Raw genomic sequence first — 25,884 nt, forward strand, 5'->3', positions numbered from 1 at the left:
AAGCTGAGCCCAGGTGCTGGTGGCGTGCTGGTAGGCCACTGGGCCCTGGCTCCTGCCCTCTCCCTGCTGGGGAACTGATCAGTAACACCAGGACAGAGGTGGGTCCAAATTAAAATCTCTTATTTAAATTCTCCTCAGTGCCCACTTCCCAACAGTAACCAGACTGGAGCGGCCGTGTTGCAGTGCAGACAGTGCTGCTAGCCCAGTGACGCCAGTGCAGGACACACCAGTAATAATGACAGTGCTCCTCGCAAATGAAAGCAGCCCTGGGTGACGCCACCTCCCCAGCTCCCGCTGTCAGGGAGCCACTTCACGCTGCGCAGCGTCCCCCTATCACCATGCCGCTCCCTGCCTGGACAGGGGCTCTGCCCGTGCCATCAGTCCATCAAGTTCTTGTGCCATGGCTGTGCTGTGCCACCAAGGGCCCCCCACCTAGACCTGTTTGTGCCAGCTCAGGCCTGCAAAGGGGCCATGTGCCCAAGAGGTGGCAGGAGCTGCCCAAGTCCCTTCCCAGCCAGACGGGTGCTGCCCTCATTTGCGCCTGCCAAAGATGGACTTCTTGCTGGGGTTCTTCTCGCCCACACTCAGCCCAATGAGTAGCCGCGCCTTCTCATCCTCCTCCTGCTGCTGCTGGATGGTCCCATCAGATTTGCTCTCCAGCTTCCCTCGGGCCTCAGCACCAGCAGCTGGCTTCAGGCGCAGCTTCTCCTTGATCACCTGCGCAGTGGAGAGAGGGTCAGGAGACAGCAGGGGTGAGGGATGGCCAAGGCTTGTCATGGCTGCAACAGCTCAGCCACAGACCTGACTAGGGTTCATGGCCTGGGGCTCCCCTGCCCAGAGGCAGGGACTTGGCAGCAATCTGGGCAAGCAGAGTGAGCCTGGCAGAGACAGCAGTGCCCGTTCCAGCCCAGACATTTCCAGCAGCCCCACAGACAGCTCATCTGCAGCCTGTAACCTATCATTTAAATCAGCTTCTGTACCAAGTGACTGGAAGATAGCTAATATGATGCTGATTTTTTTAAAAGGCTCCAGAGGCGATCCCAGCAGTTACAGGCCGGTAAGCCTGACTTCAGTACTGGGCAAATGGATTGAAACTACAGTAAAGAACAAAATTGTCAGACACACAGATGAACATGATTTTGGGGGGGAAGAATCAACATGACTTTTGTAAAAGGAAATCATGCCTCACCAATCTGCTAGAATTTTTTGAGGGGGTCAACAAGCATGTGGACAAGGGGGATCCAGTGGATATAGTGTACTTAGATTTTCAGAAAGCCTTTGACAAGGTCCCCCCTTACCAGAGGCTCTTAAGCAAAGTAAGCTGTCATGGGATAAGAGAGAAGGCCCTCTCATGGATTGGTAACTGGCTAAAAGACAGGAAACAAAGGGTAGGAATAAATGGTCAGTTTTCAGAAAGGAGAGAGGTAAATAGTGGTGTCCCCCAGGGGGTCTGTACTGGAACCAGTCCTAGTCAACATATTCATAAATGATCTGGAAAAAGAGAGAAGCAGCAAGGTGGCAAAATTTGCAGATGATACAAACTACTCAAGATAGTTAAGTCCCAAGCAGACTGCGAAGAGCTACAAAAGGATCTCACAAAACTGGGTGACTGGGCAACCAAATGGCAGATGAAATTCAATGTTGATAAATGCAAAGTAACGCACATTGGAAAACATCATCCCAACTATACGTGTAAAATGGTGGGGTCTAAATTAGCTGTTACCACTCGAGAAAGATCTTGGGAGTCATTGTGGATAGTTCTCTGAAAACAAGCATTCAATATGCAGCGGCAGTCAAAAAGCAAACAGAATATTGGGAATCATTAGGAAAGGGATAGATAATAAGACAGAAAATATCCTATTGCCTCTGTATAAATCCATGGTACGCCCACATTTTGAATAATGCAGGCAGATGTGGTCACCCCTCTCAAAAAAGATATATTGGAATTGGAAAAGGGTCAGAAAAGGGCAATAAACACGATGAGGGATATGGAACGGCTGCCGTATGAGGACAGATGAATAAGGCTGGGACTTTTCAGCTTGGAAAAGAGACGACTAAAAGGGGATATGATGGAGGTCTATAAAATCGTGACTAGTGTGGAGGAAGTTAGGAAGTGTTATTTACTCCTTCCCATAACACAAGAACTAGGGGTCACCCAATGAAATGAATAGGCAGCAGGTTTATAACAAACAAAAGGAAGTATTTCTTCACACAACACACAGTCAACCTGTGGAACTCCTTGCCAGAGGATGTTGTGAAGGCCAAGGCTATAATGGTTCAAAAAAGAACTAGATCAGTTCATGGAGGATAGGTCCATCCATAGCTATTAGCCAGGATGGGCAGGGATGGTATCCCTAGTCTCTGTTTGCCAGAAGCTGGGAATGAGGGACAGGGGATGGATCACTGGATGATGCCCTGTTCTGTTCATTCCCTCTGGGGCACCTGGCACTGGCTACTGTCGGTAGACAGGATACTGGGCTAGATGGACCGTTGGTCTGACCCAGTCTGGCTGTTCTTATGTTCTCTGCCCTGCCCAGAGACAGACTCATGGGGGCCCAGGCCCAGCACAGCTCAGGAGATGAGGAGGAGGGAGGGCAGCAAATTGGAACCAGACAGCGGCAGGAACAGGCGCTCCCCAGCATGACTGACGGGAGAGGGGGTATAACTCAGTCCCCAGGGCTAACAGTAAAACCTGGAGCAGATCTCCCCCCTGCTCCTTCAGTTTGGGGCTCCCCTCAGCAGGGGGAGGGTCCGGGCCCTTACCTGTGCTACCAATGCCTTGCGGCTGTCCCGCTTCACTGCCATAGCAAAGTCCAGCCACGTCCACGTGTTGTTGTGATACTCCAGGCATGGCAGCACCAGGTTCAGGTCACCCCAGTCCACGCTGTTCTTCTCGCCCTGTGCCAGACAACGTGTCAGACCCCACAGCCAGAGCCAGCCAATCATGGCCCTGCGCCACTGGCGTGGGAGCGAAACCCAGCAGCCAGAACCCCTGGGCTCAGGGGGCAGAGGGGACCCAGAGCAGAAACGGACACACAGGCCCTCTGCTGAGAGCAGTGTGTTGGGGCCCAGGAATGGCCTCCTCCCCTCTGCCCCACGGCTCACAAGAGTCATGCATCCCAGCCAGCCAGACGGCAGTGACAGTGCACAGGAAGAAGGCAGGGCTCCCTGCCCCCAGAAGGTACCAGGCACCCTGCAGCACCCACGGCCCATGGGACAGAGAGAGGAGAGGCAGAAAGTGAACTTCAGCTCAGCCCAAGCAGGCAAGGGAAAGCCGTGAGAGCAGCCCCTGGGCAGCCCTAGGGATAGGGCCAATCAGAGGGCAGGGCAGGGCAGGGCAGCCCCTCACACACAACCCCTCCAACTACACCCTCCAGGGACGGCCCCAGCCCGTCCCACCCCAGCACACGCCAACAGCTATCCCCTCCCTCTCCAGCACCCTCTGGGGCTGGCCCCACTCCAGCACATGCCACTGCTGTCCCCTCCCTCCCTGGCACACGACCACGGCTGTCCCCTCCCTCCCCAGCATCCTCGGCGCCACCCTGCCCCAGACACCGTGCTGGAGGCTGGCACTGACCTTGTAGCTGACGCAGAGTGGCACCTGCGGGATCTTGATGTAGATGAAGGAGTTGTTCATCGCCGCACGCTCCTTCATCTTGTCAATGTCGTCCACGGGGTGCTGGGAGGGACGGAGCAAGAGAAGGGGGAAGAGATGCACAGCTGGCCACTGGACCAGTGGGAAGGGAGCGTTGCTCATTCAGGAGAGCAGCCAAGGCTCATCTTTCTTCCCTGCTACGTGCCAGGGGACCCAGGGTGGCACCCCCTGGTCTGCACCAGCTGCTCAGCATGCAAGGGGCAGCTTTGCTGACAAGTGTGAGGGTAAATGGGTGAATCCCCCACAGTCCTGGGACAGGATGACCCAGCCACTGCCCCCCAGGCACTGCGAGAGCAATCGCTGGCTCTAGACTGTCTGAGCCCCAAGACGAGCCAAACAGACGCTCCTGGGGAGGCTTTAAAGGAGACTCCCCGCAAAGGCATGGGGTGGGTACCTCGGGGGCTTTCCGGAATGACCTCCTGACTCCTGACGTCCGGTTCAGTCCCTGAGCGACTCCTTTCCCTGGGCCCAGTGAGTCTTCAGCCACAATCAGCTGCCTCGGCTTCACCACGGGCATCCCTGAGAGAGAAGGGAGCACAGTAGTTATCCAGCCTGACCCACTGCAGTACCCCCCCACTGATCCCTGCAGCCAGCCAGAACTCTGGCTGGGCTAGGGCAGAGCTGGTAGAAACAGAGACACTCCATGGGACAGAGTGCACCAGGTCCTTCGGCTGGTCCAATGGTCAATGACCCTCAATGATAAAAATGGGCACCATATTCCCAGTGTGGCTTCAGCTCCCAGCCCCTGGGTCTCGTTCAGCGTTTGTCTGCTAGACTGAGGAGCCCTCTCCGCTCACAGACCTTCCTCCAGGTAGGTATTTACAGGCCGCGATCAAGTCACTCTTCCTCTTCTCTTGGCTAGCGCTGGCTGAGCTTCTCTCCCGTCACCGTAAGGCAGGTTTTCCAGACCTCGAATCGCTGCAGCTCCTTTCTGAGCCCTTCCAGCTGACTCAGGTCCTTTCTGAAGGGTGGATCCCAGCACTGAGCACTACCCCCGTAATGGTCTCCCACGGGCCGTATGCAGTGGGATCACCTCCCTACGCCTGCTCCATATTCCTGGGCGGATCCAGCCAAGGATTGCATTCGCCCTCTTAGCCAGCCCATCGCTTCAGCTGATTTCCACCATGACCCCATGTTGCTATCAGAGTCTCCACTTTCCAGAACACAGCCCCCCCCATAAGTGAGAGCTGCATTCCTGGATCCTAGCTGGAGGACCCAGCCTTTGGCTGCATTAAAATGCAGGTTGGCCAAAGGCGCCCAGCTTCCCCGGTGATCCACATTGCTCTCAAGAACTGCCCTATCCCACCATTATCTACCACTGCACCAGTCTGGCCCTCAGCTCCAAACTTTACCCCCAGGGATTTAATATGTTCTTCCACGCCACTGACAAGAGACTGAATAGCGTTGAATGGAGAATGGATCCAGGGGACCCCACATGACGAGGAGTCCCCATTTACAATCCCCATTGGGGGTCTCTTAGCCAGCCAGCATGTACCCCATCACTGCACCGAGTTCAATCGGGGGGTCGAGCTGGCCTGTGCTAGGCCCCTAATTTCCTCCCCACAGGGCACGCTCACCCGTCGTCACCAGCTTGGATTTGTCCTCCTCATCCCCCACCTCCTCCTCCTCCACGCTGCGGCCAGGGAAGAAGAAGCCCATCATCCTGTGGAAGAACTGATGCGTGAGCTGGATGGTCAGGGGCACCACGTTCACCTGCAAGAGGAGCAGTACGTCAGGGGCCAGTGCTCAAATCCTTGTGCCGCCCTGCAGCCCAGGGACCCTGGCCCCATCACCCAGATATCCAACCAGGATGGGTGCACCTGCCCTGTTGCCTACAGCACCTCCTCCTGGGGACACAGAGGAGTGGAACACCAGCCCCAGGCCTGCCTGCTGACCCCTAGGATCCACCCGTAGCCTCACCTCAAAATGTTCCTTGATAGAGATGCCTCCCACTGGCGGACGGACCTTGCTGAATATCCGCAGAGCCAGCTGCCGGCCCGACTGGCAGGAGCTCTGAGGGCGCAGCACCACCTGCAGGGCATAGATGGGGATGCAGAGATGGAGCCCCAGGGAAGCAGAGTGGGGGTGCAGTGCCGTGGTGGCTTTGGAAGGCGGTGGGACTGGGCAGCAGGTCTTGGGCAAGCTGCCTCCCTGCTCTGCCCATCAGAGGCCCAGCTGTACCTGGTTATGCCTCTGAAAACCCCACCCACAGGCTGGCTGCCTCCCCTCCCCCTCCCTGACCAGGGCCCCACTGCAGCCTCCCACAGGGCTGGCACTTGCCTTGTAAATGGCGTTGGGCAGGAGGTTGTTCATGGTGACCCAGCCCAGCTCCAGGAGATGCTCTGCCGTGTCGTCCGACTTGTTCACCTGCAAACAGAGCCATCAGCCTATGGACCCCAGCGCACCCCTTGCCCCTCCTCCTCAATGGCGGAGCCTGAGCCTATGCGCCTCACAGAAGGGATGCTGGTGCCCCCCGCTGGGCTCGGTACCTTGCTGTAGAGGAAGCGCTGCAGCTCCAGCTCAGCAATGCCCAGCTGCCCGTCTTCCTCGGTGAGGCGCCAGCGCGCCTGAGCGAAGTAGAACTCGGTCCGCCGGGCCACACTGATGTCCTCCAGCTGTTTGCGCAGCTCCATCTTGTTTGCCCGCTGCAGCTGAAAATCTTTAAAACACCTGCCCAAGCAGGCAGGGGAAAGCCGTGAGAGCAGGCCCAGGGCAGCCCCGGGGCTAGGGCCAGTCGAAGGGCAGCCCCTCAGAGCTGCATGGGGGAGAGAAGCCCTGGGAGCCCCAGGGAAGCAGAGTGGGGGTGCAGTGGCGTGGTGGCTTTGGAAGGCGGTGGGACTGGGCAGCACCGGGGGGGCAGCAGGTCTTGGGCAAGCTGCCTCCCTGCTCTGCACATCAGGCTGGTGGGGGCTGGTACCTGATGAGAATGTTCAACTCCTCACTCTCCAGCTGCAGATCAGCCTTCTCCTGGCTCAGCTGCAACTGCAGCTTCTGGTTCAGCTCGAGCAGGTTCTCGTTCTTACTGTCGTCCTGCAGGGACTGAAGAGCCGGCACCAGTCAGCACATCCCCAGCCTAAGCAGGCCCAAACCGGGGACCTGCAGTCCGCACGCTGAGCCAACCCCAGCCCAAGCCTCACCTTCATGATGGAGTACATCTGCTTCTCCAGCTGGCGGATCTGGGCCACGTGCTGCCTCACGGCCTCCTGCAGGTGCAGGATGCTGCTGCGCTGCTCCTCAGGGTTGCTGGAGATCTCCAGCTGGAACCGCACCCTCTGCTTCTTCTCGCTGTGCTCCTGAGGCCAGAGAGACAGGAGAGGTGAGGGGTCTCTGGGGAACTCGCTATGCCTGCGCGCCGCTCAGGCCCACGGGTACCTTGCGCTTGGGCTCCACATGCAGCAGCAGGTTGTTGACGATGTCCAGGATCATGGCATATTGCGCCGGGTTGGTCGAGATCTCCAGGTCGTGGTGGATCAGCGTGAAAGTGTCAACGGCTCCTGGGGAGCAAGGAGAGGAATGGGCGTTGGAGCAGCCCGTGACAGCCAGGGAGCGCTAGGAGAGCATGTGGGGGGTCAGGATAGTCCCTGGGAGCTGCAGAAGGAACCGACTATGGGGCTAACACACAAACAAGGGCCAGGGCTGGGGAGACCAAGTCCACGCCAGCCCCCCAGGCAAGGACAGCTCAGAGACACTACACAGGCCCCAGTAGGCACAGCCAAACCCGCTTCTCCAGCCCACAATGCTCTGCCCCGTGCTGGGCTTTGCTGGAGCGCAGCATGAATTGTGCACTTGGCTGTGAGTGCCGTTCCCTGGTCTCCGAGAGCCGGGCAGAACAAACCGGAGATCAGTGCCAAGAAGGGAAAGCAGAGGCCGCACCTGGTGCCAGACACCCCAGGGCCCCACTGAACGGACCCAACTGCAGCTGCCTGGCTCTGATCCAAGGGAGATACAGCCCCTGCTAAGGGTTACACAAGAATTTGGCATGTCGAGGCCTGTGGTCGTGGCCTGCCCCCAGGAGCTCCCTCCCAGAGGGGAGCAGAATGACCCAGAATGCGCAGGGCCGCACCCTCCTGTTTCTTCAGCAGATCCTCCTTCTCCTGGTTGGCTGGGGCGTCAGGTGGCTTGATCTGCGTGGCCAGCTCCGGGTCAATGTCGTGGCTGTAGCTGATGTAGTACATGCGACAGCTGCATCGGGAGATGATCCTCTGCACCTGCTGGGTCTGCTGGGCTTCTGAGGGGTGATTCCAGTCTGGGGGCCAAACATGGCAGCTGTCAGGGCCGGTGCTGCCACCCCCAGGCGTGAGGGCCCCAATTCTCAGACAGTCTGATACATCACAGTGCAGGGGCAAGGGTGGGGGGTGGGGGGGAAACCTCTGGGATCTGAACACAAGGTGGGGGAAGGGGATGCACACAAGTCCTCTGGAGAGTAACCCCAGAATGTTTCCTTGGGCAGGGACCCCAAGCCCATCCCAGTGTGGGGCACTACAGGAGAGGGACAGAGCTCTCAACTGGGCTGGCTCCGCTTGCCTCTCAGGTGACTCACAAGGACTGAGAGTAAAGAGAGGGCCCAGCAATCCCTGGGTGCTGATGTGAACGATTCTCAGGCCCGAGGCTGACCTGTGGTGGTGCTGACCATGCCGCCCACGGCCTGCCCACTCTCCATCAGCTCCTGCACCGAGTCCAGGCTCCTTTGCCGATGCTCCTCGATGTTCTTCACCTGGGGCAGGAGGGACATTGGTGACTCCCCAGGCCTCGGGCCCAGCCCAGCCAGGGCTTGTCCTTGTGGCGGGCTTGTCCCTGGGGCTGGCTTGGCACCCTCTCCCCCAGCTGCCTGGCACTGGGATCCTGCCCTGCCATGGATTTACGGTGCTCCAGGGCTGCCTTCACTCTTAGGCCTCTGCCTCTCAGCACCTGGGGCTGTAGCTGTGATAAACCCCTCCCGCACTGGAGCTAAAGAACCGCGGACCCCTTAACCCACCTGAGTTCACCCCAGCCAAGCAGCTGGCCAACAGCAACCAACCTCCAGCCACAGCTGGCCGTCCTCCCTCTCGGCGGGGCTGCTCTCAGTGGTGGCGAAGTACTGCATGCCATCCAGCAGGCAGGTCCATGAGGTCTTTTGCTTCAGGGTGTCTCCGTACCAGGCCGGGTGGTGCAGGCACTGCAGCAGCTGGGCCTTGGCAGCAGACACAATCACACAGCCCTCCGTTTCTGCACCACGCAGCACCATCTGCAGGAGAACAGGCCCCTAAGTGACCCTGCCAACTCCAGGGTGGGGCAGCCGAGCCGGGAGATAAACCAGAGCCAAGAAGGCCTGCAGTGTTTGCCCCAGCAGCAGCGCCAGGGAAAGAAAGACACAGCTGAGTCACCACCTCTCCTAGCAGGGGGCACTGTCGGGAGTGGGGCAGGAGCTCTGGCTGGCCTGTCCCAGAAGCAGCCTGGCTGGGACCAGGGTACCTGGCAGTTGACCAGCTCAACGAGGCAGTTGCGGGTGAAGATGTCGTCGGTCTGGCAGGCAGCGATCCCACACAGCTGCTCACTGGCCCCTGACTCCTCCTCCGTGAAGACCACGAATTTATCTGTCTCCTCAATGAGCTTCTGCAGCATGTAGGCCCCTGGGAGCAGACGGAGGTAGGTGTCAGAGCTGAGGGATAGGAAGCCAGCCCTTGACCAGCTGGCCATGATGGGTGCTGAGGTGGGTCAGTATCGTGTGGGGGAGGCCCCAGGGAGCTGACGGGGAGTCAGGGATAGGGAGCCAGCCCTTGACCAGCTGGCCATGATGGGTGCTGAGGTGGGTCAGTATCATGTGGGGGAGGCCCCAGGGAGCTGACGGGGGGTCAGGGATAGGGAGCCAGCCCTTGACCAGCTGGCCATGATGGGTGCTGAGGTGGGTCAGTATCATGTGGGGGAGGCCCCAGGGAGCTGACGGGGGGGTCAGGGATAGGGAGCCAGCCCTTGGCCTGCTGGCCATGATGGATGCTGAGGTGGGTCAGTACCGAGGCAGGACATGTGTGGAATGAGCTGTGCAGCTCTGGGGGAGGGGGCTGTGTGCCGAGCGGCATCCTGAGGGTCCCACCCTGGCGGCTGGGCACTCACCCCCCGAGGAGCCTCTCTCACTGGTGGTGCCAGTCACCCTCTGCGGGGGAAGGGCAGTGGACAGCAGGCGTCGTTTCAGCTTCTTGGCTTGCAGCTGGGTATCGATCTTCAACCCCTTCAGTGCCTCGGTGGACAGGTTCCGCTTGAGCACAGCCGCCTTCTTGTAGCCGTCGTAGAGGCCAAAGGCAATGTCCCGGTTGGTGGTGGTCCAGGACGCCCGTAGGTCCACCAGCTGCAGTTGGTGTGTGTGGAAGGCGTCGGCCCCATCCCGCATGGTCATCTCCTGGAGCCAAGCCGGAGTCAGACAGTGGCCAGGGCAGAGTGACTCCCCACTCAAACCTGCCCAACATCAGGGAGGCCCCGTGGCCAGCACCCTGGGCTGGGAGCACCCTGGACTGGGAGCACCCAGGTGTCACTCCCAGTGGGGTGGCCTTGGTCATGTCACTGTCCCTCTGGGCCAGCTGCCCCGCCTGTGCTGGGCTCTTAGAGAGGGTGATCAGCAGCACCCAAGGCTGCTGATTCTGCAGCCAGTGGGGCCCTGTTCAGTTTCTCCAGTGCACCCCTCATCCAGGGCTCACCCTGCAGAGAGCCAGAGGCTTGTGCCTTTGCAGTCACACCCCCCACCTCAATCAGTCCCTGGCATGTCCCCTGCCTTGGCATGGGAGGTGTCCGCGCGCAGCGCAAGCCGGTGGCTACCTCTTCGGCCGTGCGGTTGCTGTGCCACTGGTAGGTGAGGGAGGACAGGCTCAGCAGGTGAGTTTTCTTCACCAGCGAGCCGAGCTGGTGGTCAGCGCTCTCGTCGCAGGTCGACGCCATCAGGTGCACGGTGACGAAGCTCAGGTCGCTCACCATCTGTGTGATGCTCCACTCCGAGATGAGGCGCCGCATCACCGTGCCAGCTGGGGGGGCAGGGGAGAGCCATCAGTGCGGGGACCCTGACCCTCACCCCCACCCCACCCTGCCCAGGCAGGGCCCCCAGCCTCACCTTGGGGAATGAGCCGCTGAGTCCCTCGCGTGAATACATGGCCCTGCCCACACTCCAACTGGATCCCCCGCTGCTGTGCGAAGGAAGCCCAGTAATGCACCTAAGGGACACACAGACAGGGCGCTGAGCGGGGGGACGAGATGCGGGAGAGCAGTCGACGGGGGAGACAGACAGCCGACGGACCTCGCCACACTGAGCTGGGGGGACGGGACGCGGGAAAGCAGCCGACGGACCTCGCCACACTGAGCTGGGGGGACGGGACGCGGGAGAGCAGTCGACGGACCTCGCCACACAGAGCTGGGGGGACGGGACGCGGGAGAGCAGTCGACGGACCTCGCCACACTGAGCTGGGGGGATGGGACGCGGGAGAGCAGTCGACGGGGGGGACACGACGGACCTCACCAGCCGCAGGGCCAGCCTTGCACAGCACAGGGGCCCGGCCTCACCTGCAGCTGGGGGAAGAGCGCCGTGTAGGAGAGCTGCTTGTAGTGCTGCCCCAGCTTCTTCTTGCTGGGCTTCATGTTGCTGAAGAGCTTCCCGCGGCAGATGGGGCGCGTCACGCTGGTCCAGGTGGCCCAGAAGTTCTGCATCCAGCGCAGAGTGCTGCTGTAGAGCAGGATCCGGGGCTGGGACAGCTCTGAGAGCAACACACGTCAGCACTGTGCACACGACAGCCACTGCCCGACCCCCCAAGGCCTCTCCCTCGCCAGGAGCCCACCCACCCTGGGATGGCAGAGCCCACGGGCACTCAGCTCACCACCTGGCCAAGGTAGGCAGTGGGGGAGGGATACAGGGGATCTCCAATGACCCCCCGCCTCCCAAACACAGAGCCCCAAACCAGCAGCCACCAGAGCTCCTAGTAGGAACGGGCACACTCGTCAGTGGCTGAGCAGCAGCTGGCACGGGGCCACGCTGGGTTCCAGCAGCTCTGGAGTGCCCTTGCGGGGCAGCGCTCACCCCCGCCCGGCCGGGTCAGGTCCATCCGGATGGAGAGATTGAGGTTCTCGGAGCGGAAGGCCCGGTACGAGTCATGGTGCTGCCCCACAGGCACCTCGGGCACGAACTCTGGGGAGCGCAGCACCACATTGTGATGGTCGTGGGGGTTCCCATGGCAAAGCCACTGCAAGTCCAGCGTCATGCAGAGCTCGGGCAGGTGGAGGAAGCAGCAGTCGTCATACCTGCTCAGGGAGAAATGCTGGGTTGCTCTCCAAGGATCGCAGTCCCCACCCCCGCGCCCCCTGGGCTGACACTCACTTGGAGGCTGTGCGGACGTTGATGTCCAAGTCACCCTTGAAGATGAACTGGCCAGGCCTCCAGAGGAAGGCCAGGTGGCTCCACTCCCAGTGCATGTTCTCGGTGGTGTTGTATGGATCCTGCAAGACACAAGCTGAGCGTGAGGCCGCCAGGCCGTGGGAGGCCCAGACGCCCTGGGCAACCCCACGCAAGTCTCACCTCGGTGGCCAGCTGGTGCAGGTTGGCCTGCGCAATGTCCAGGCGCCAATCCCCGTGGAAGAGCAGACGGCTTTTATCCCACCAGGGCAGGGTGGGGCTGGGATCCTCCGAGGCCTTGGTGAGGAGATCCACAGACTGGCCAATCAGGGTCCAGGCCGGGTCCCAGCATGGCCCCCAAACGATGGTGTACTGCAAAATCTCCGCTAGGGACACAGACAGCGGCTCAGGGCAGCTCCTGGTCCCTGCCCCAACCAGATACAGCCTGGCCCAAAGTTACTCTCTGCACCCTCCCTTCCACAGCGCTGCCCCAGGACACCCAGAGCTACTCAGTGCAGCCCCACTCCAGCATCCCAACCCCAGGGGGCAGGATCCCAAACCCCAGGCACTGCCCAGTCCCTGGGGTGGGGGGAAACCTGGGCCCATCTCCAATCCTCCCCCCACTCAGCTCAGAGGGGAACAAGTCTGCTTTGCACCGACCAGCCTCAAGGAGGGCAGCACCTGCATCTCCCCCCACAATTCCCGGTGTCTTAAGCCTGGCCTAAGCTCACGGTCCAGAGTGCCAGGGATAAGGCCACCCCCAAATCAGTGTGATCCTGTCAGGAGAACAGTGCTCCTCCAGTCCCAACTGGAACCCACATGGCCCCCCAGCCCCTCCCAACCAACCCAGCCCAAGGTCATTCAGCAAGAGCCAGAAGGAGCCCCAGTCTGGACCCCAGCCGCATGCCCGCCTGTAGGATTGGGGCCCCTAGAGCCCACTTACAGTGGAAGTCATGGTAGAACTTCAAAGGAGGCATGTTCCTCTCCACAGCAGCATCCCCCCATGGCGCTCCCAGCTTCAGCAGCTGGCGGCGGCGAGAGCAGGCCTGGCCGCTCTGCTCTGTCCCGATCAGCCGACCCGAGAGCTGCCAGTCCCGGATCTCAAACAGGTAGCGTGGGTAGTCACGGATCCGCACTGTGGGGCAGAGCCAGAGACCACGCTGACTGCCGGACCAAAGCGGAGCCTGCGTTAGACTCATCCCTGGGAGCCTGGGGAGGGGTCATGCATTCAGTGATCTCTTCACTCTCCCCAGCCTCTGGGCAAGGGGCCGGGCAGGCAACACCCCCCGCTAGTTCAGAGGGACCCTACGTGGGGGAACCAGTGTTCCCACTGCATGTGGCCCGGGTGCCCGTCATGCCCCCACTTTAATGCCAGGGAACCAGAGCCCAGAGCTGACTGGGCCATGGGGGCAGAGGAGCCCCATAGATACACTCACCGAAGAAGGTTTTGATGCTGCCCTTTAGCATGCGGCACCACTGGGTGACCAGTTCCAGCCCCTCAGGTGGGAAGGGGCTGACGCTATCCAGGTCCCTCATCTGCTCCAGCACGCGCTCCACGCCATGAAAGGACTCATCGGCCAGAGCCACCAGCTCCAAGCTGGAGAGGGTCCAGGTGAGCAGAGCCTTCCGCATAGGCATGTTGGCGTACAGGCGCCGGGAGCGCTGGATGTAGATCTCAATGTTCTTCCTCTCCAGTGAGGCATAAAGTTCTTCGATCTTGCGGGCGGGCAGCAGCTCGCCATGCTGCTTGCGCAGAGCCGCCACCTTGGTGTCCAGCAGCTGCAGCCGCTTGGCGCTCTCCTTGCTCTCGTCCTTCATTAGCTCGTAGTTGTCCCGCAGCTTCACCTCAAAGACATCGTCCAGGAAGACCCAGGAGAAGTGCTGCACCTTGAGCAGGAGGTCCGGGGGCAGGGCTGAGCTCGGGGGGCGGCCCTGCCGGTGCAGGCTCTTCAGCCACTTCTGCACGCCCATGGCCTCGTCCAGCGTGCGGGAGAAGTCGTACTGGTAGGGGAGCTCGATGACAATGCTGGCAAAGGAGAAGGCCCAGACGCGGTTGCGCAGGGTGCGCAGGGTGGGGAAGGGGCTGCGGTGCAGGATCATCTCCTCTAGCTCCGGCAGCAGCTGCACCTCCACCTCCTTGAAGCTGAAGATGTTGTGCTCGTCGAAGCTGGCGGCCAGTTCAGGGCAGTAGGCATGGAGGGCACTGCTGTGCCGGCTTATCGAGACCCGCTCCGCCACCAGGCTGATGTAGCTGGCCTCAGAGACGAAGGCCGTGACCTTGGCAGAGCTCATCTCCAGCGTCAGGTTGAGGACTCTCTTTGGGGGACCCTGGGCTGGGCTGGGGGGCTTGCTGGGGCTCGCTGGCTCAGCGGCCTGGTGCTCCAGGGGGAAGGAGGGAGCGCCCCTTCGGCCCAGGCTGTTCTGCAGCATATCACGGCACCGGAGCATGGCGAGGACGTGCTCATACAGATACATGTGATCAGGGGGGCTCCACAGAAGGGTCAGGCCCTCACCACACTGGACCTAGGGCACAGAAAAGGGTAAGCGGGCCTGGGTCTCTGCTCTGCCAGCGGCTCTTAGCACGCCCCGGGGCCGAGGGACCCCGCAAGGGCCAGAGCAGGTAGGGGCCGAGCGAGCTCCCCCACTGCTCGGCTGGCCACCTCACTCCTGACCCCCTGAACCCCCCCAGCCCTGCTACGTGCTGCAGCAGAGGCCTCCGGCCACGAGGCAGGGTGTGACACGGATGGACAGGGCCTAGGCTGAGGGCCCATCGCTCGCCCTCCACCTGATGGCCCCACTGAAGTCCCAGTGCGAGTGGGACGACCAGCAGGTACCCTGACCTCCGATTCAGCCCACGGGCACATCTTTTGCCTGGCACTGCTGTCCCAAAGTGCCCTCTGCCAGCACAGCGGCCAGCACCTACCTCCAGGGTGTGGACACTACTGTGGTAGGTGAAGGAGAGCATGGAGAGGCTGAGGATGGGGCAACGGATGGCTGGGGCTTTGCAGCAGGGCTGCATCTTCTCAGAAATGCTCTTCACCAAAGCCAGCGCCATGCCCTGGATGCTAACCGTACAGCTCTCGGCACTGCCCAGGGCAGTCAGCGTGTCCAGCCTCACCTCCGAGGAACCTGGCAGAGACAGGAGGTTACCTGTGGGGGCAGGACAGGGCACAGCCCTCGAAGCCCCCCGCACGGGGCAGTGCAGGGAGGACCAGCAGCTGCCGACAGCCAGGACGGGACAAGGACACCCTCCCCCGCAGTACAGGGCTGCTCACATCCCAGGAGCCCAGGGAGCGAGGGCTGCCGAGAGCCAGGAGGCCCCAGGAGGGATGTGGACAGCTGCAGGGACGCGGCAGTCAGCATGGGAGTGTGGGAGGCTGAGAGCCCGGCCGGGTGTTTCAGGATCTCTGGGGAAGGAAGGAGCACTCTGTGGGTTTGTCCTTCAGATGCCTGCACAGAGGGCTACTGCCTCCGTCTGGCTGACGCAGCAGGTCCTGCGGGGTGGCTGCCCGCCCATGTGCTGCCCCCTGCCCAGCAGCCCCACCTGGTCACTTACCCACCAGGCTGGACAGTGTGAACAGGTTCACATCCTCCACCTTCAGGTCCACCTTCCAGAGCAGGCCTGCAGACTCCCCCAGAGTGGGGGCTGGCTCCACCAGAGGTTCTGCCTGGCTGGCCCCTGGGTGCAGCAGGGACAAGACCCTGGAGAGGCACTTGGTGCAGGTGTCCGACGACTCCACCTGCAGCCCCTGGATGGTGCAGTCCAGGAAGAGCGTGTCCACCTGGGTGCTGGCCATGCCCAGGGGCTGGTTGTAGCTGCCCTGCAGGGGCCACAGTCTAGTCACTGGCTGGCAGCTCGGAAACTGCCCCATTCTCACTCCCAGCCCAGCCCAGACAGAGCCCGCCCCACTGCCCATTGCAGGGCCCGGGGGGGAAGGAAGCGCCTCCCCGCTGCCTCACAAGGGAACCACGCCCATGCCTGCTGGGCTGGCGGGGGGGAAGCTGATCCTGCCTCCCCCACTCTGGCAGGCCGCCTCTCTCACCTGCAAGTTGAAGGAGTCAAGGATGAGGGCCTCTCCCCACACATGCACGTTGGGCGGGTGTGGGGCCCTCTGGATGTGCGAGTCGTTCCCCACGCGCCAGCACAGGTGGTCGATGGCCAGCACTCCTCGCTGGTGCACGCTCTGGGGGCGCAGGTGCTGGTAGTCTGAGGGCACAGAGCAGGAGGTGAGCATGGGCAGGGGCTCTCATGACCCCCCACTGCAGTGTGTGAGACAGGGGCCAGCATGCTCCCCGGGGCTGGGGACCAAGCTGATACTTCACCCCCGGAAACAATCCTGATCCAGACCCAGGAGCTGAGGAACTACTGCAGAGCAGAGCCCATCCAGGCCTCCCCGCCAGGCTGGAGCACCCATTCCCATCACCTCCTGACCCTCCACACCATGCCAGAGGGCCCCAGCCCAGATCTGCCTCTTCTCTGTCAGCTGCAGGCACTGCTCTGGAAGCCACAGAGCCCTTTCCAAAGCAGAGGAGGGGCCCCCTGGGCATGGCAGCAGCCAAAGCGTGGGCCGTGCTCTGTCCAGGCTGGGATGGCATCCTCCCTGTCACGTCTCAGGCTCCTACCTGCAGAGACGGCGTTGAAGCCCAGCGCAAAGGGTGGCGTGTCCCCCAGCTGCACAGAGATGCTGACGTTGGATAGAGAGGCAGAAAGGATGATGGGAGCCAAGATCTGGGGGCAGCTCCTGCCAGAGGGTGAGGAGGGCCATGGCATTAGTGAGCCCAAGCCCCCCCTGCTACAGAACAGGCCCTGGAGGGAGCTCCTGTCCCAGGGCCACAGCAGGCCACATGCCAGCCTAGCCCCAAGGGCTGCTTCTCGCCTGCGGAGAGGCCAAGCTGCGCAGCTCCTGCTGAGTGGAGGGAGCCAGGCCGTGCTCTGGGCCAGGGCAGGAATGCTCCATGGGGCAAGTATCGCACCGCACGCAGCACCTCTGGGGCCCGCCTAGTACAGTTTCTGGCCCACCACTGGCTGGGGTTGGCAGGCAGCTCCGCGGGGGCGGGTTGCCATGGCTCCTCCCATGGGGCTCAGCGAGGTGAGTCCCTCAGGCGATAATCCCGGGGGGCTGGATTTACTGCTTCCCAGATCCCAGCACACAAAGAAAGGGCTTTTTGCATAAAGGACCCCCAGGCCTTCCTGTGACTCAGAGCCAGCCAGTGCCCCGCAGTGCAGCAGGGCTGGTAAGGGTTTGACTATGGCCCCTCAGGCTGCTGGCTGACCCGGGCGCGTGGCCCCGATCTGAGATGGGTTGATGTTCTCTCAGCACTGCTTTTCCCTACGAAGAAAGGCGTTCGCTTTGGGGGCTGGCTGGCGACTGGCAGACATCTGTGTAGCCCCTGGAGAGAGGCAGCCCCGTCTGGAGGCCTGGGCCTCCCCATGGCTGGGAGCCTGCAACCTTAAGTGGATGCCCTGGAGGAAGCTGGCAGGGAAGGGAAGGTGCAGTTAACCCTCAAACCATGGCACTCTGTGTGCTCTGCCCATGCTCTGAGGGAGGTGACCGTGCTGCTGAGCACCCTAGCTGGAGACCACGGGGTGGTTAACGACACCAGCCATCACCCTCCCTGGGTCCATACGTACCTTCGCCTGTGGCTCTGGATGGGGGCCGGCACTCCAGTGCCCCGGCACTCCTGGGCCAGCACGGTGAGCCAGTGAGAGAACTCTTGGTGGCGATAGTGGACAATGCAGGTATTGAGCAGCACAGCAGCTGACAGGTCTATGGCCGTGACCTAGAGATGGGGACAAGGGAGATGTGAGCGAAACCTCCTCCCTGCTGCTCATGTGCATGTCAGCAGGCCCAGCCAGCTCAGGGCCTGCAGGCACCGATGGGCAGTGTGGCTCGGTAGGTGCAGGACACAGCCGCCAGAGTCATGCACTCACCTGCATGCTGGCTTTCAGGGAGTTCAGGCACACGATGCGCTGGCGGCTCTGGGACAACAGCAGGCCATCTGTGCGGAGAAGGGGCGGCAGTCACCAAGCAGAGCCATGGGCGTTAGCCAGCCACCCCCACGCACGTGCTGCGGAGCTGGAGTACCCAGCCCCATCCATTGGGGCAGAGGGTGGTGTGGATCTCCCCTCCTTCTCCCACAGTCCCCTGGACAGAGCCACTCCTCCCGCAGGAGCCCCCCACACTCGCCTTCCAGCAGCAGCTCGGTGCTCATCTGGCCCAGGTCGGAGGTGGGCGTGAAGTTCCGCAGCGGGATCTGCTCCTCGTCTCGCTGATACAGGAACTGCAGCAGCTTCAGGGTCCACGTGAGGTGCCTGAACCCACAAGAACCGGAGCCAGGCAAAATCACAGGACACCCAGAAGGGAGCCACAGCTCCACCACCCAGCCCCTCCTGCCCTGCCCACTGGTGGCCAGCATGGATCCCGGGCATGGCCCAGCCCTGCCCCATCACTGCCAAGCCCAGCCCGTGGCAGAGTGCTCCTCACAGCCTCAGAAGGGAGGGGCGACCAAGGGAGCCCAGGCCATGCTCATTCTGCCCCCACTCCAGAGCCACCCAGAGCCTGGCCCACGGCCTTCTTGCCCACAGCAATCCTGCCTCCCCCAGGGGCCACTCATGTCTGGACCCTGCTGGCTGGAGGCCCTCAGGGAGGGGACGCCCAGCAGAGGGGAGCCAGGGGAGAGGCATGGGCCTCAGGAGAGTGCCTGCAGGCGGGAGGGGTAGCAGAGCAGCTGGGCTGGGCATTTGGGCCTGTCATGGTGCCAGCTCCCCATTACCTCTGCTGGCTGTTCACAGACAGCACCACGTTGGTGTTCTCCAGCTCCACCTTCGCCTTGCTGGGGATGAGCTGCAGAGTGCGCAAGCTCAGCAGGGGCAGAGACTTCGGGGCCTCCCCGGGGCCTGGGAGCAAGGGACAGAACTGGTCACAGGCAGGAATGTCACCCCAGAGCTCCCCACTCCCCCCAGCAGGAGGCAGCAATGGCCTGACCTGCCCAAGAGGATCCCCTGGCTGGGACCCAAGACAGCATAGACCACCCCTATGCCCATTCTGCCAGACACATTCTCAGAGGTGCAGGGAACATGGGGGTCCCAAGCACCCTCTCCCTTCCCCGCAGCCCCCTGAGACTTCCCAGGAAACGTGGCTAGCCGACCTGGGGCCAGGCAACCTGGCTGGTCCCCTGCGCCGCTGCGTCTCACTCCGTTGGCTGCCCGGCGCAGCAGCTCGCTGCAGAACAGCCCCTCGTGCAGCTCTGCGTGAAAGGTCCACACGCCCAGAGTGATGCCCACCAGCCGCCATTTGCTCACGTTGACCTCCACGGAGAAGGCAAGAGCCAGCGCCAGCTCTGCCAGGCACGTGTCATCCTGTACGGGGGGGCAGAGGGTCAAGGAGAGTGAGAAGACATCACAGGGGAGGGAGCCCACGGTGACGAGGGCAGCTTCTAGCCACTCTCTTTATGTGCATCGGGTGCAGCCCTGCAGCCCACAACCGGTGCCCAAAGGCAGCCTGGTCACAGCGCAGAAAGCAGAAGGTTGCAGTGCCCTACGTCCCCCTGAGGCTACAGCCCCACCTGTTAGCATCACTCGCCGGGCTCCAGGACTGGCCAGCACCTCCAGCTGGGAGCCCCTGTGGTTCACGCCGTGCCTCCTGGTGCTACACCGGGCAGGCTCAGGTGATAGGCAGCATGAGCTCCCCAAGAGCAGGTGCTGGGGCTGGGCAGCTGCAGGGCCCCCCACCCTGGATACTCACCAGCTGGCTGCTCTTCAGCACCTTACTGTTCACCTGGGACAGGGTCACCTCACAGTCCAGGCTGGGGGGAGAGCAGAAGAAAGCTCAGCCCAGACCTGCCAGGCACAGAGGGGCCCTGCTGTTCCCTAGCCAGGTCTTTCAAACGTGGGGTCTGTGCTACTGCCCCTGCTTCCAGACAGAGAGCATCCACCCTAGAGTTGGACCATGCAGCAGGAGGCTGCTATCTGCAAGAACCAGGCATCACACAGGAGGGAGAGGGTTAGGGTGCCATGCTCCTGGGGCACTCTCCAGTGGCTACAGAGAGCTGCTGACCAAGAGGGAGGGGGTAGAAGATGAGGATTTTAACAGCCCTTGGGAGGGTGGGCGGGGGGTGGAAAGGATGTTGCCAGGCAGGAGTCCCAGTGGCAGGCCCCCAGCCCAGCTCTACAAGGCACAGGGCGGGAATGGTCCCCCAGGACAAAGGCCACAACAAAGCTCTCATGAGCCAAGGGAGCTGTACGTGGCGGTTACCCAGCCCTGGTCCCACAGGCCAGAGCAAGGGTGGAGTTACCGTTTTCCGTCGCTGTCCAGCAGCAGGCGCGTCCTGGTGAGCTGGATGTGCCACAGGGACTCAGAGGTGGCCACGTGCAGAACCATGATGTTGATGGACTCCACGTGAATCGAGAAGAGCTGGGAGCAAGGGGGCCACAGTGAGGAGCGTCTGCCAGGAGCTAGGCCTGCTCCCCGCCCACCCTCCTCCTCTGATCCAGCACACAGAGACTCACCTGGCTCAGGACTCTCAGCAGGGAGGGCTTAATAGGCAGGTCCCCCTTGCTCTCCTCTCTGCCGCCCTCAGCTGGAGCCTCAGGGACTGGGGGCCCTGCCGCTGGTGCCTTCTGGAGATCCACCCGGACCCGCACCTCGCCGAAACACAGCGCGAGGTAGCGTCTGCACAGAGGAACAGTGACAGCAGGCATTACTGCAGCTTAACACAGCCTGGAGTCCCTCCCCTACATCAGCCCAGCCACCCATGGTGCCCCCATGTCCTGCCCCCGCACAGTCTGCGCAGCCAGGGGAGTTTAAGCAAAACACTCCTGTGCCCAGAGACAGCTGGTCACTCCTTACGGCAGAGAGCAGGAGAATGTGACCTGCCACAGCAGGCCGATGCCTACGGGCAGAGCTGGGGGACCCTGGCAAGGCGAGTGGGGTCAGGGTCTAGCCACACTCCCAAGCCCAGAAAGGAGAGCGAGGAAAGAGCCAGGGTGGGTACTTACGGCAGCTCATGGCTCAGGAGTTTACTGGAGATCCAGACACTGTCAATCTCCTGCAAAAGGTCACACAAAAAAAGTCAGTGGAGCTACAGAGCCTAGCCCCACCCTGTAATACTCACCCATCCTGTGTTCTCTCCCCCCACCCCCAGCACCATCCAGCTTGCCAGCACAAGGACTAGCTGGCATCACACTGTGCAGATGGGGGAGCATTAGGGTTCTAGTATGGGGGGGGAGGAAGGGCCCAGGGCCAGCAGTGGGGCTGGGTGGAAAGGATTAGCCACGTGGGGATTCACTCCAGTGGCTGTATGAGCAGTTGCAATGGGATGTGAGACCTCAGTGGGTCACTGTGGGGGGAAGGCAGAGGCCCCGCACACCTGGAGGAGCTGATCCCTGTCACTCTGAGTGCCTCTAGTACTACTCCTAGGGGAATTCTGCACCACTAGGTGTGCGCAGAATTCATGTTCCCCGCAGATTTCTTTGCTTCCCTGCAGAAAAATGTCTTTCTGATAGGGAAGCAAAGGGAGGCTGCAAGAGCAGCCACGCACTACTCCCTAGCAGAGCAAGTTCATTGTTTCAGGCACCCGGAGCAGCCAGCAGAGAGGTAAATTACTGGAGGGCTGAGGACACCCCAGCCAGTGGCTTCTACCCTAAGCTGGGATCAGCTGCTGGTCCCTGCGCTGGAGGCAAAAGAGGATGGGACTTCCTCTTTCCCTGCAAGGAGTGGCTGGGTCTGGGTCAGACCCACCCTCAGAAACCTCCCCCAACTGCACGAACCTCAGCATCCTCCCCTGCTTCCTACCCTCATTCCTTCTCAACTGCGGGGGGGAGGGGTCACTCTTCAGCAAGTTGCTCCCCCATCCTCCCAACCCCTGTACATCCAGACCTCCCATACTCAGACACCACTGCCAAGCCAGAACCCCCCAGCCCTCCATACCCGAACCCCACCCTATTGAACCTCAACCCCTGCCTCTGGAGCCCCCTGCACCCAGACCCCCTCCCTCACGACCCCCACCCCTGCACCCAGATCACCCCGCACTGAGCTCCCTGCACTCAAGCCCCCACCCTGATAAGCACCCTCCTGAACTACCCTGAGCCCCCACATCCAGACCCCCAGGTCACTGACCCCCAACTAGCTGCACCCAAAACCCCATCCCACCAAGCCCTATGCCCCCAGCACCCAGACCTCCCTGCTGAGACCTCCACACCCTGACTCCTCCACAGAGCCCCAACCACCTTCACCTGGAAGCCCCTGCAGAGTCCCATTGCCCCTGCACCTGGAAACCCCACAACGAGCCTGTGTGCATCCAGATCACCCCACACCTAGACCCCACAATGAGCTGCCTGCCCCCAGATTGTCCCACACAGAATCCTCTCACCCCACACCTGGATTTCCCCCACACTGAGCCCGTCCACACTTGGACCCCGCCTAGTTGAGTCTGCCCACCCACACATGGTGTGTCTAGCACAGAGGGGCAGGGCCCCAGAGCGTTTCTGGGGCAAGCCCAGGCCTTGTGCTGTGTCAGGGTCGGGTGCAGCCCCACCGCTGAGTCTGTGTCCCCAGGGTGGGTAAGCTGCAGGGTGATCTCCCACCTTCATGCAGCCAGTGGCCTGTGCTCCCCACTGCCATGCTAGAGCCTCTACATTTATTTATTGACAAATAAAACTTGCAGAATATTAAAATATTGTGCACAGAATTTTTAATTTTTTGGAGCAGAATGCCCTCAGGAGTATAGTACCCACCACCGTCTGCTGCTCCTGCTGGAACTTAAGGCTGATGTTTTGGAGCCAAAAGAACCCAAAGGAACCAATCTTCAGCTCTGCCCGGAGCCTCTGACGACACCAGTTAGTGGCCAGTCGGCACACAAGCAACCTGCAGGCCAGTCAAAGAGAGATCGGGTAAATGCCAGCTCTCTGAGCGCCCCTGGAGGGCCTCCCTATCACTCCCAATCCGAACACTTGTCCCACCCTCTGCTTGCAGCTCAGGAAACAACTAGACTCACTGCAGGTCCAGCAGCAGCTGGATTAATCACAGCTCCATGCAACAAGCCCTGGGCAGGGACTGGATCACTGAGTCTCTGCAGCACCCACTGCCACAGGGCCCTAATCCTGAGTGAGGCACTGACACAATATAAAGGGTAAATACTGCGTGCCAATGCGGGAGTGGCACAGAGTCTGCATTTGAACACACCATGGCCTGGGCAGTGCCAGCCGGAGGGGGAAGCAGGGGGGCCACGAAGCCGGTGCCCAGAGCCAGGCACACAATGGCCTGGGCAGTGCCAGGTAGGGTGCTTGGGGGAGCCTCTATCGGTCTCTTGTGGGGGGCGCACACAAAGCCAAGTCCAGGGTGTCTGGGGCAAGGGACAGCTCCCCAGCTGCACAGTCCTGACCCCAATGCACCTCTGCGGAAATGTGCTGGAGCCTCAAGGCTGGGGGGCCTGGTTCTTGGGGTGATGGGGGCCCCCAGGGAACCCACCCCAGCAACTAGAAATGACAACTGTTCTAGTGCGGCAACTACACGCTGGGGTACCCGGACACCAGCCCCTGCCCACTGTAGCACCTAACGCTGCCTCCCACTTGCTCCCCAAGTCCTCTGTTCCCCCACTTATGCTTGCCCCACACCCCAGCCTCCCCACTCACCCCACATACACCCCAGCCCCGCACTCACCAGCCCCCAACACCCCACACACACCCTGGCCCCCCACTCACAGGCCCCCCGCTCACCCCACACACACCCTGGCCCCCCTCAGCTCACCCCACACCCTCCTCAGCCCCCCGCTCACCGGCCCCCCCACCCCACACAACCTGGCCCCTCCCCCGCTCACCAGCCCCCCCACCCCACACATCCTGGCCCCTCCCCCGCTCACCCCACACATCCCGGCCCCCCCACCCCACTCACCAGCCCCCCCACCCCACACATCCTGGCCCCTCCCCCGCTCACCGGCCCCCCCCAACCCCCCACCCCACATACCCCGGCCCCTCCCCCGCTCACCGGCCCCCCCACCCCACACATCCCGGCCCCTCCCCCGCTCACCAGCCCCCCCCGGCCCCCCCACCCCACACATCCCGGCCCCCCCACCCCGCTCACCGGCCCAGCACCAGCGCGCCCAGCAGCAGGGCGAGCAGCGCGGCGAGCAGCGGCAGCATCGCGGCCCCGGCCCCGGCCGGCCCCGGCCCTTCCCCGTCAGCGCCCCGGGCCAGGAGCCGCCTCTGCGGGGCCGACCTGCCGCGAACCCGGAGGGAGGCGCCGGGAAGGCGGAGCGGCCGGGCCGACAGGGGCCTTCCCGGAGTGACGGGCCCGGACCGGCTCCGAGGGGGGGCGCTGGGGATCGGCTCCGAGGGGGGCGCTGGGGGGGCCGGCTCCGAGGGGGGGCGCTGGGGGGGCCGGTTCCGGGGGGCGCTGGGGATCGGCTCCGAGGGGGGGCGCTGGGGGAGTCGGTTCCGGGGGGCCGGTTCCGGGGGGCGCTGGGGATCGGCTCCGAGGGGGGGCGCTGGGGGGGTCGGTTCCGGGGGGCGCTGGGGATCGGCTCCGAGGGGGACGCTGGGGGGGCCGGCTCCGAGGGGGGCGCCGTCGGGAGCACTGTGGGCTGAGGGGATCTGCTCTGACAGGGTGAGGGGTGCTGTGGGCTGGCAGGGGGGTCTCTGTACCTGGGACAGCACCTGGGGTGTGAGCCTCAATGCCGCTCGGCCACCCCCCTCGTCATGTCACCACCCCCAACCCAGGGTCCAACCCAGCAGCGAAAGACCATCCTGTGGCCACCCCCAGGCTGCCCTGTCCAGCCCGGGCGTGCACAGCACCAGGAACAAGGGTGCGTGGATCACAACTTTGCTCTGCCCCAGTCCGATACCGCACCTGTCACCCTGGTACCTGAACAACTGTCATCATGGTGTCCCAGTGCCTATAATACCTGAACATCCGTCATCATGGGATCTGAACAGCCATTGCCACGGTGTCTGAGCACCGGTCCCCACAGGATCTTAGCACCCTTCATGATGTCCAGGCATCTGTCACCATGACATCTGAATGCCCATCACCATGGCATCCAAGTCACCATGGGGTCTGAGCATAGAGCGTCTGTTCAGGACCAAGCATCCACTGCCATGAGATCTAGGCACCTCTTTCACCCAAACTCAAGGTTTAATATGATGGGACCCTACCGCTTTAAAAAGTCTGCATTTTGTGTTTGGCCAACTGTGCACTAACCCACGGTTGGAGCATACATTTTTCCACTTTTCTCTCCAATTCATATGAATTTGGGACTGAAAACTGGAATCCTGCTTATCCGCAGAATAGACACAGGCTGGGGAGCAGGGCAAGCTTGCTTCTGTCCCTGACCTGGAGGAACCATCTCTCAGGGGAGAAGGAATTTCAGTCCCTATCTGTAGTCCTTGGCCTCTGCTGAGGCTGCCAATAAATGCCAATTCCAACTGTGACTTTGATGACATTGGCACCTGGCCATTGAGAACTGGGCTGAGAACTCTTCCCCCAACCCCATTTCATTAAACATCCACCCAACAATTCTGCATTTTTGATGCCAGCATGTCTCAGCTGAAGCTGGGCTACAGAATGGGGCAGGTCAGGTCCCCCCACATCCGCACCATTTCTATTCAGTTTGATATGCACTCTGTTATATAACTGCCTTTACTTGGAACAGGAGAGAACAGGGAGTTTGGCTGGAGCTGAGAGGGGAGAGAACTGGTGTAGAGTATCACTCCATTCCCTCTCTGGTGTCTAGTCAAGTTCTGCATCAGAATAGTTCAGAATGCCAATTGAGTTTACAGTGCAGACAAGACCAAGTAAGCAACACCCTGCTAACAGGATGGGACAGTGGTAATGCCCTAGGAATATCAACAGCAGCCTTTGAGGACTTGGTGAAGAGTTGTTCGCAAACA

At 61.6% G+C, this 25,884-nt stretch overlaps 2 protein-coding genes across 3 annotated transcripts in view; both read right to left on the reverse strand.

Annotated features, from left to right (window-relative positions):
• SPAG5 (sperm associated antigen 5) overlaps positions 1-8,151 on the reverse strand; it is a 35,043-nt gene extending 26,892 nt beyond the window's left edge. Inside the window, exon 1 of the mRNA XM_038375419.2 lies at positions 8,139-8,151. The gene's annotated coding sequence lies outside the window, so the exon portion shown is untranslated. The remainder of the gene's footprint in view (positions 1-8,138) is intronic.
• KIAA0100 (KIAA0100 ortholog) lies at positions 104-24,235 on the reverse strand. 2 transcript variants are annotated; one of them, XM_038375418.2, is made up of 39 exons: positions 24,080-24,234; positions 22,735-22,864; positions 20,998-21,047; positions 20,509-20,671; positions 20,295-20,413; positions 19,745-19,805; positions 19,149-19,359; positions 18,774-18,897; positions 18,188-18,312; positions 17,932-17,999; positions 17,632-17,780; positions 16,623-16,741; positions 16,043-16,206; positions 15,556-15,820; positions 14,923-15,128; positions 13,436-14,522; positions 12,943-13,134; positions 12,183-12,385; positions 11,985-12,103; positions 11,688-11,908; positions 11,177-11,367; positions 10,731-10,830; positions 10,442-10,644; positions 9,746-10,028; positions 9,107-9,264; positions 8,673-8,879; positions 8,270-8,369; positions 7,719-7,901; positions 7,028-7,149; positions 6,793-6,948; positions 6,573-6,694; positions 6,145-6,325; positions 5,936-6,022; positions 5,576-5,686; positions 5,233-5,368; positions 4,050-4,174; positions 3,578-3,679; positions 2,764-2,898; positions 104-717 (listed from the first exon to the last, which is right to left on the reverse strand). In XM_038375418.2, the coding sequence occupies exons 1-39, from the start codon at positions 24,136-24,138 to the stop codon at positions 532-534; spliced, it is 6,723 nt and encodes a 2,240-aa protein (XP_038231346.1). In that variant the 5' UTR covers positions 24,139-24,234; the 3' UTR covers positions 104-531. The 2 variants fall into 2 exon arrangements, with proteins under 2 accessions (XP_038231346.1, XP_043355121.1); XM_043499186.1 differs by lacking the exons at positions 104-717; positions 2,764-2,898; positions 3,578-3,679; positions 4,050-4,174 and adding an exon at positions 4,459-4,616 and having other exon boundaries at positions 24,080-24,235.
• Between the last annotated feature and the right edge of the window lie 1,649 nt (positions 24,236-25,884).

The sequence above is a fragment of the Dermochelys coriacea genome, chromosome 17 (assembly GCF_009764565.3).
Source record: "Dermochelys coriacea isolate rDerCor1 chromosome 17, rDerCor1.pri.v4, whole genome shotgun sequence".
In the NCBI taxonomy this organism is placed as follows: Eukaryota; Metazoa; Chordata; order Testudines; family Dermochelyidae; genus Dermochelys; species Dermochelys coriacea.